The sequence below is a fragment of the Temnothorax curvispinosus genome, unplaced genomic scaffold (assembly GCF_003070985.1).
Source record: "Temnothorax curvispinosus isolate PA1 unplaced genomic scaffold, ASM307098v1 QBEX01014232.1, whole genome shotgun sequence".
NCBI classification, from domain to species: Eukaryota; Metazoa; Arthropoda; class Insecta; order Hymenoptera; family Formicidae; genus Temnothorax; species Temnothorax curvispinosus.
The window spans coordinates 322025-332448 of record NW_020224012.1 but is presented as its reverse complement, the minus strand read 5'-3'; the positions used below and the strand labels follow the sequence as shown (position 1 = coordinate 332448).

General features: G+C 41.3%; 1 protein-coding gene across 2 annotated transcripts in view; it reads right to left on the bottom strand.

Moving 5' to 3' along the window:
• The window catches only part of LOC112464437 (nephrin-like), a 347896-nt gene that overhangs the window by 58315 nt on the left and 279157 nt on the right, over positions 1-10424 (bottom strand). For both annotated transcript variants that reach the window (XM_025031411.1, XM_025031410.1), the window contains one exon: positions 2932-3042. In XM_025031411.1, coding sequence (XP_024887179.1) covers positions 2932-3042 — 111 coding nt within the window. The remainder of the gene's footprint in view (positions 1-2931; positions 3043-10424) is intronic.

Sequence of the window (10424 nt, the reverse complement as noted above, 5' to 3'; positions counted from 1 at the left end):
AGAGAGAGAGAGAGAGAGAGAGAGAGAGAGAGAGAGAGAGAGAGAGAGAGAGAGATTCGCGCGGCTCCCGTTTTCAGAGCCCGCGTCGCGCAGTTGTTCCAGGTTTCAGGCACCGCGTACCTCGCTTTATGAAGATTAGATCCGTCCGGGGCGTATCCCACACGCGTGTCGCACAAGTCCCGGACAATTTTCTAGCACGGATAGACACGGATAACCGCGTGTCGTAAAGGTAACGAGCAGCGGAACGGCAAACGTCCCACGGCTGGCGCGTTTACAACAGAACTGTAATTTTCGAAAATTCGATAGAAATGTAGCTCGTCATTATGAGAGGAGAGCAAAAGTATACGCAAGCGAACGCGCGTCGATTATGATACCGCTACGATATCTGTTTTCGGCATTTTGATAACTACGCGAATTACGCACGTTCGCTCGCGCAAAAAAGGCTCCTGCGGAGCGGAATGTCACATGTCAGCCTGTCACTTACAACCGGGAACGTCGTCCGATTGTTTTAACAAGCGAGTTTTTAATTTTAAATAAAAACATGACTCCTCTCTCTCTCTCTTTCGCCGCCATCCGCGCTTTGTTGTCTGACTGGCAAAAGATCGCTTGACATTTAATGCTCGTATTATACTCGTCTCGTGCACTCTATACGTCGCAGCCATGAATCGGATCAAAATTCGCCACGAGTTTCAAACGATTTAAAAGCGAAAAAGAAGATGGAGAAAAAAGAGAAGAAAATGTCACCTCTCGTTCCGCCAGCCGTGATACTTGATCGCGAGAGATCGATTTCACTCCTGCTCCTTTGTAAGCGTTATTTACAATTAAATTAAAACGCTGGATTCGCGTCCGGCGGATGAAGTCTTCGGGAGCGCGACGCCGAATGTATTGTTAAGGATAAGCCGATCTTCTCGATATTCAATTTATACGCCGCAATGCGTTTGATCGATGCGCAGCGTGAATGCAATTCCCATCGAATCTGCATACGGCAATATTCCCTTGGCTTTGTATATTTCAATATATGTACACACACACATCCGCCGAAACGTGGAACTTGCGATGAACAAGGGCACCGAATCCGCCGTTATCCATTGCCTGTATTTGGCAACGATAACTAATACGACTGCTCGAGGCGATTCTAATAGCGAGATTCATCTCCTCTCGCGGTAACGAAGCCGACCAATATCTTCCTTCTTTTTGCTTTCACTTTCTGCCGTTTTTGTTTTGTTTCCGCTTTTAACGAAACGAGAAGGATGGACAATATATCGTGATGTATAACGGCTGTTCATCGATGAACGGACGTTTCGATAGGAATTTGCCGTTGACAGATTACATCGGTTCAACATATTTGTGTAATTCCGTAATAAAAAGAAATAGGTTCGATTCAGCATCGTTGCGATAAATAAGTTATAATAAATATATTGGAAGTAATCAAAGAATATACCTAAATCAACGTAACTTAATTACGAAATAATTAAAACATAATTAAAGTTCCATTCATATAATAATTCCGATATAAATAACTGTGACGTAAACGTGACACTGCATAATAGTTTTTGATTTTAATTAATTTGCGAATCTAAATTGTTAAACGTTAACTCGCTGAAATCCTGACATTTTCATAAATCCGGTGTTTATCTTAAAAGTATGTCACGTTTTGATGAAAACAATTAAATAATGACGAGCAGAAGGGGACGGAGAGGGGGAAGAAGAGAGAGAGAGAGAGAGAGAGAGAGAGAGAGAGAGAGAGAGAGAGAGAAAGAGAGACATACAGCAGTAATGAATATTCAAACAGCAGATGAGACTGCACTCGGCGCGATTCGAGTTTACCGAATTTTGTCGCGACGCGACTTAAGATCTTCAACGACACTTCATCCTCAGCATATTTCGGGAGGAAGGAGACCTCCGAGAAGGAGACCAGGAGGCGTACAGTGTTTAATCACAGCGAGAGCTCGAAGGACGTCTCCGTAAGAGAACGACGGACATTGAGAACGAGCGGCAACCAGGTTGAACCCCACGAAGTAAGGGCAGGGTTGGAAATAATCTTTTAAGGCGGCCCGAAGAAGTTGCCGCAGTTATAAACAGAAATTTAGATCCAGTTGCTAAAGTAAACAGCGGGGAGCGTCGCTCGAGTGCTCCCTGTCCCATTCCATCCCTTTCCAGTTTCTCTCGCCTCCGTTGGTCCTCGATCCACGCACCAATCTAGGTAACCCCGGGGATACCCCGCACTCAACTGCGGGGATAGAGAGAGAAAGAGAGAGAGAGAGGGGAGGGGAGAACGGCCATCCTCGCGTTTCACTGAACTTTTCACTTAGCCACGGTCGCTGATAAAAAGTTGGCTGATCTAATAACCGGCGACACACCAGTGACTCCAACCACGATCGAAGTTTCTCAAACGATTTCGCGGTGAGGTTGCCGCGAGCGACAACTCTCAAAAATGTGCCGCGTGTGACCTAGACGGGACTCGATGGAAAAAGGGGAGATCTTACTTCGCCGCGAGTTTTCCAGATGGGACGGGAAAGAATTTTATTCCCGATGATGTCAAAAAGAAAGAGAAAGAAAGAGAAAGGGAGAGAGAGAGAGAGAGAGAGAGAGAGAGAAAAGGGGGGAAGAGATAGAGCATGCGGTGGAAATTTGCTGATTTATTCTCGGAAGGTTTCCTCGGAAATACGTACATCATCCCTTTCGGCGCGTATATCAAATGTCGGTCGTACAAACTTGTCTTAATCTTCAATCACCCATAATTTAAAAACTGACTGATTACGTTCTTTCTTTTATTTTTAAGGACAATTTTAAGTTAATCGACAAGCTCATAAACATAAAATAGCTTGCTGGGATATCCTGTATAGATAAGTGTAGATGTGTCGCAACAGAGTTAGCGGGGCAGTTTTTCGGCGTATACATATTATATAATTGTATTTTGTGCTAGCTTACCACCCGTGACGCGACACGTGAGATAGGGTGTATCGCCTTCCTCATAAGGGCCAGCTGTGCCGTTCAAGATGCGGCCCCATCGATCCAAAATGGTTGGCTGCTCCGGTGGAACTGAAATAGAAAAGAAAATTTGTATAAGGTCTAGTTCCAGAAATAAAAAAATTAAATTATAATAGTTTCGTAATTTATTGCATATCCCCGCAGGGATAAATTAAATTATAATAATTATACTTATTTTTATTATACCTATATAATAAAATATAAGATATATATTTATCCTTTTATATATATTATATATTGTTATATATATAATAATTATATATATATATATATATATATGGCTACATAAAATATTATTATTATTATTGTCTTCTATATCTCCTACGAGAACATTATTTTAGCACAATAAAATTAATATAGTAAACAAATCAATAAAACTTAAATATCAAATAATTACAAGATAGAGAAATGTAATTAAAGATGTCGAATCAGTAAAAATAACTTTTTGAACAAATTGTTTATTATTTGGTGGCTTAATTGATCATTTCATTATATTTAAATGCGTGACGTAACTTTTGTAGGATTTTGGTTGCTTTCACGAGTCGTATAGGCCTTATTAAGGTTTTACAAGTGTAGCAAGCGCTTGGACACAGCGTGGATATCAAAGATATTTATGTCACTTGAGTTATGCATTTAGCCGTCACTGGCTTCCTGCTTTGCTTCATTGTATTTGGAACAAATTCAGCGTACCTGCAATGGGATACGTGCTTGGGTATCGGCTACACCGGCGTGTAGCTATGATCGTTCACGGATTAAGCGCAGCGATATTTTTTCGCGGAATATTCGCTCTCGCGAAATCGAAGCGGAGTCGGATAAACCGGCCAGGATATTTCTCTTGCTTTTTTCATTATTTTGGAAGTTACGCGCATACGTCGAACGTATCCGGCATTTTATCAACGAGGTTGGTGGCACTCGCTATTCTCTCTTTCTTCTCTGCTCTCCTACACCGCTACAAATCGCGTTTCTCTCTCCCTCTTTCTCCTGTCCTTTGCTCATTTCCCTGCTCTTTTAGATCTTTTTCGTAAATTATTGCGTAAATTGCGGCCTTAGGTAAAGCGTCTCGACTCCTGTTTGCTATTGCGGAGTGATTTTCGGCAACCATAATCGCGTGGATGTATATATCAACGTTTTATCGATTTTTTTTTTAATTTAAAAAGTCAGTGCTCCGGTATTTTCAAAGTACGCAGTTCTCGACTAGGTAGAATATTGCTACTCGATATATCGGCTGAAGGATCTACGGGTGAGTTTACTCGACACTGCGAATCCTGCGTTTAACGATATGTGTATACGAGAACGTACACCAGCCACTCTGACGCGGCCTTTTCTCCCTTGAAACCTCCCCCGCACGTTTGCCGTACGATATTTGCTAGAAAGAGAAGTATGCGTATATCTATTGAACTGTGAAATATTCAACGCAGATTTCACAGTTCGTAGTACCGACTGGAGTTTTTTTTTTTACGAGCAATCCTAGGGCCGCTCGGCCGACTCGAGCCTTAAAAAAAATTGTTTAAACGGAGAGTACTCTCGCGTTTATGGCATGCTGTGATCTCAGCATCAGCAAGCCATAAATGAGTGATAACGCGCGTTAGCCTATAGCCGAATAAATGTTTGTATAATTAAATATGATATGTGTAACGTGTGTCGATTTGATAGATATTGCCCGCTAATAATTACCTTGTCTACTCATCTATAAGAAAATTTTTTTGCGATGTTTACGTCGAAATGTACGCCGCTCTCGTGGCTATACGTGCACTCCGACAAAAATCCCCAAAATAGCTCGAGAATCTTCGTACCGCATTAAGGAAAATTTCGCGTTAAAGAAAAACACGATCGCGGGAGGAGGTTAAGCACGAATCTAGTTTTTCTAATTGTAAGTAACAGTGACGACCAGCGTGAGCGCCAAGCAGATCATCGCGGAAAACGATCAAAAATCCGTGTATGGATAACGCATGGTTCTCTGACGGAGGCATTTAATCAAACGTTCTTCTCGCGTTCCGACAAATTGAATTTTGGAGCATCCACCGTAACATCCTCCCGCCAACACCTCGGTGGCTGGCCCGAGAGTGAGCCTTTTCTCCTCTTTTCCCGTCTTCTTCATCCGGCCGTATCCCTTTGCCGTTCTACCGCTCTCCTGCTTTCCCACTCTTTTCAGCCATCTCCTCTTCTCTCGTGATGGCGCAACGCCGCGATGAAATTTTCTCCCTATCCGCCGTTTCACCTGCCGGAACGTACCTGTAAAGTATTCACGAGGATTTATGGCCGCTTTTCAATCCATAATCGGGGTATACCCCGGGTGGAAAATAAAGCGTCATCCATCGTGGCCACGCACGTCAGCGTGCCAATCAATCGATGCCCGGCGCGTCTCTCGGTCTCACTCTCTCTTCATTTTTTTTATCTTCTCTATTTTGGTGCACACTCTCGTCTCGTCCTTTTATTTTCAACGCCGTGGCTCGAAATTTCACTCTGGTTTCCTGGTCGCTCTACTCTTCTTTTTGATCTCTTCATCTTTTTTTTTATTTTTATTTTATTTTTCTCCTTGCAGACAGCCTTGGGAGAGGCTCGGAATGGAAAGGGAACGTCGGGGAGATATCACTGTAGAATTTTCGCATGGAAAACGCCTCGCAGAAAGCCCCTTGTGTTAAGCTCGTTTGACGCTGCGCGCGCACGGACTAAGCTTCGGGCGTAGATTAATTAAATCCGCATCAAAGTCGATGCGCGAGAGCGTGCGAATTGCTTTCCTCGATGTTGCTATTCGTTTCCAATTCATTTTCTTCAAGTGCGTCCTCGTCCTTCCCTTTAGAATCGCGCTCGTTATTTATAAAATCGTAATTTTAGATATCCCATCGAGTGTATATTCTTACCTCGTAATTACGTTTTATAATACGAAAGGTGAAGATAAATTACGTAAATTACGTAAACTACGGTAAATTATTCTACGCGCAATATATCAGAATTCGTACCAAATTGCTTGAAACGCAACTTGAATCCACGTTCCATAATTATATCACTTTATATGAATAATTTCAAATTTCTCAATGCTTTATCAAATAGTTTTTGTAAAATCTAAAAGTGTAATTAAAATTAAATTGCTATAAAAGTAACAACGCATAATGATATTACAAAATTAATTCTGATTTATATTGATATTAATATTAATATAATTAAACATTATTAATGTTAACTATAATGTTGTAAAATTAACGTTTTAGATTTAATCGACTGCGCGGTTAAAGGAAGGATCAATGTCCTTCTTCCAAATTGCGCGTAACGCAACCGATATACGTAATAACAATTAAACGTCACATTTGGATGACGATGCGGCGAGCATGGTAATGTTCGCGTAACATTTAATGACATCGCCGATAATTTAGTCCAATTTACTTCGAAAAGCTGCGTATCCGGGTAAATTAAATGAGGATCATAGCATGTCGTGCATCATCCGATCTGCGACGATCCGCGACGGGCGACGACACCCCGGAGAGCTTAATTTCTACGAGACTCTGGGGGCGATATTTCGCTGGACTTTTGCGCGACCACGGCACACCTATATATATTTTCTCTCTGCTCTTTAATCCAGGATCCATCTCGATCACTCGGCAATCTCTCTATAAAAGCCGAGAAGATTATTTATTGAACCTGAGACTACGCTAACGTCAAAATAGAGACCATATCCGGCGCGATAAATAAATCGGAAATCAAGAGAAACGTTTATTTTGTTTTTTGACAGAAAAAAATAAATAAAATAAATATTTTAAAGTTTGATATCTTAAATCGACATATTCTTATAAAATATAGATCTTTGTTAAAATTCTTTCTAAGGTAAGACATGTTTGTTTAAAAAAAATGAAAAATTTCTTCATTTTGTTTTAATAGAAATTTGAGTAAGTTGGCGATATATTTGTATTTGACATATATAGATTACTTCCTTCTGTGATTCGCAACATAAAAAAATTGTTCTCAACTAATTAGCTACACAATCGAATGTGTATCTTTTCAACAGGTATGAAATAAGACATTAATATTGTGTGACAAGTTTCAATATATTTTTATCTCATGTCCCGGATTGACGCAAATCCGGGAAGGTATAGAGACATTCGGCGAAATTATTCGTCAATCTGTAAAATCGCTTTTCGTGCGGACGCGAGAGAGGCATGAAATACACGGAATTTATTTGTTATAGATTTCATTATCGGATTTAACCAGTCGAGTGAAACGAAGTCAACGAAAAATCTAAAATTAAGCAATTAACCGTCACGACGTATTGCGACATATTGCGAGGGAATGAAGTCATTCTTTATCGGAGTATCGCGTCGCGATGAATTGATGAAGCGAAAGGCGAAGGTACTAAAAGCCTGCATGATGGAGTTCTGAAAGAAAGCTAAATTTCATCTCGTTTATCGAGCAAAGCAGGCGTCTCATTTGATCACATAACAGGCATTACGTTCATTAATCGCTTGGAAGTGTTTCGGAAAGAGGGCAATATATCGTCGGGCAAAAGTATATATATGTATTCTTTTACGTGTGTGTCACAGATATTTTCTTATAGGCCCTCGGAAAGATAAAGTATTAACAAGTTACATGTCAGACGTAATGCCAAATCATATATTAAACGTGTCGCATTTATGAAACTCGATTAAGCTCGTCAAGTCACAAATGGTTAAGTTAATAAATACTGCGACGCGACGCGTGACGCTTTGATTCTGCACTTTCTTTAATTTTTTTATTTTTACTTTTAATTAATAAAAATCTGAAAAAGCTAGAGATATATTTTTGTACGCGCGGTACCACACAGATTACCCTCTTCAGTATAACGTAAGATCGATACCCCGTGCACGATACTAATCGGGAGTTACACACGCGCGCGTGGGTGTACATAGATATCTCGGAGAAGCATCGCTCGCAGGCGAAACGTAATCGTAGAGTACGCCGGTAGTTACAGATACAACATCGCTTTAGAGATCGAAGTAGCCGTTCATTTCTGCAAATAGGAAGTCTAGTTTCGCGTGCAATGTCGTACACATGTAACAGTCCGCCTCTGCAAATATGGAGTTTAATTTGCCTGCGACGTTACGTATATGCATCTGCCTCTTAAATGTCTTGTATATGTATATATCCAGTTATCCATTGTTATACAAGTAACGTAGAACGCTATAAGGTCGACAAATAAATTTATTTCTCTATATTTCTGTTGCAAAATATCACGCCACGTTTTTAACCCGGTTCTTTTTTCCTCTCCGTAGATATTTACCATCGAATACTTGTGTATAAGGTAAATTAGTAGACAAAATCTGCTCTAATTACTGTTTCACGCGGTCAGAGTTTCGATCTGCTTGCGCGTACCTTGCTATCGTTATTTACGACAATTGAGAAGTTGTACGTTGAATGCTACTCGTTATCGTCACGACGAAGAGAGTTTTGAATTTCACGCTCTAGGTATCGAGTGGTATCGAGAACCGGGGCGGGGCCTGCTGAGGCCCGTGTGTGAAGTTAGTGGAAGAGATTGGGCACGACTGGATGGAAATTGTAATTACCAGTGCGGTAATCAATGGGCCGCGCTCAGATCGCGGCAATAATTTCAAGACCGGCTGGAAAACGGGCGGTTCTGTGTACTAGCGCGCATATGTCTACGTGCGAGGGTGGAAGAACCAAAGTGGCGCAGGCGTGTGCTCACCGCGATTTTAATTGAGTTAATTTTAAGCTCGCGGGCCACCGAGATACGGGCGGCTTCGCGTGCGCGCGAATAAAGCGCCGAAAAGAAAGATTTCGGCAGGCATTATACGGTCGCGTGCAGTTAAAAACATTTTTCCAGCAACATATCTTTTTTTTGTAACTGCTGGTATTCCACCTAAAATTTTCAAAATTGACTTACAGCACATTTTTTCTTGGCACACGGAAGTTACATTTTGCCTCGGGTATCTATCGAATTCGATAATGCTTTCCGAAAAATTTACACGAGTTTTTCCCTGGTGTTGAGAGTAAATGCGTTCACATCCACAACTTTGTAAAAAGCAAGAAAATACGAAGAGTTAATAATTCGTCGTTACGATATCAAAGACGATCATGAACTTGGCAATTCAACGAAACTACAATCAGCCGCATTCTCTTAAAATTGTAAAAATGGCGATAACGAGCTGGCGGCTGGTACTACGCATGTCCCAAATGGCTACGTGCAATCAAGTCGCGATTTTTATTACATTTTTTTCTGGACAAATTCATGGCGCGTAGAAACCAGCAAACACACACACACACACATCACGCGAATGCACGGATCGGCAAAGAGAATATTCGTGATTTTTATCAAAGAAGGGTTTGCAATGTAAATGAAATGAATCCGCGTGAATAGTCGATTACAAAGTGTATGTGTATGATGTAATTAAAATTATTATTTTATTACGCACGGTGTACGCGCGGTGAAATATCGTAAATTCAATGAAGCATAAAGCGTGGAGGATGTGTTTTAAAGATACAAATAAAGGATCATGATCGTGTTATTACGACGCGACTTTTAAACGGGAGCAATATTTCATCGCCGATAATCGGAATATTCCCCGATTGAGGAAACGGTTTTTGCTGAGGATATTTGCCACAGGAATGTATGAAATTGTTATACGGGGGTTGACCTACTGACCCGTAGGTTCAAGCAGATTGGTCGCGCGGTTATCGAGATTCCGGCTAACTCCCTATGGGGCAGATCGTACATCGAGATGGCATTCGCAGACGAAATTACGTGTCACAAAAATATTCGCTTATTATTCCGCCGTCCTCGGCACTCGAAAACGAATATTGCCACACATTTCCGAGAGATTATTTATCTTCCGCGCACGGAAACGATCTGCGCCCCGCCACTTCTTCCCGAATATATATCACTTACAGCTACACGAAGGCAACGATCAAGTGAAGATTGAAGAAACGTGGACGGGAAGTTAACGGATCGTTTGTCATGTTCCAGCTCGTTTTTCGTAAATTTTTGCGTCGCGGCGACGCGGACGGTCACGTTGAACGCGGAAATTCCAGCGGGATGGATGATTAATTGAAATCACTTCTCTCTCGGGATTTTTGCGAAACGGGATTTAATCGTGTATCTCGTTTTATAACTGTATTACGTTACACGGTGCATTAACCGCATAGGAATAAGCAGATTCCATCTTTCTCGTTTCCTTGTATTTTATATTCACCGTCGTGCGGATTACCTTGTCATTTAACTGCATAACAATAGTACCGCGGCTCGCCGAGCGTGTTTCATTTCATTTCTTCCAAGCGCGACATGCGTATGCGAAAATTCTCTCCCGTCACATTTTCGGCACTTAAACGCGACGTGAACAGCGAGCTGACGTTATGCAAGCCGAATAAAGTTATCGATCGCGACACACAAGTGATGGAAAGTATAAATTATATATACGAGATGATGTGTAAAACATAGATCGAGAAAATGT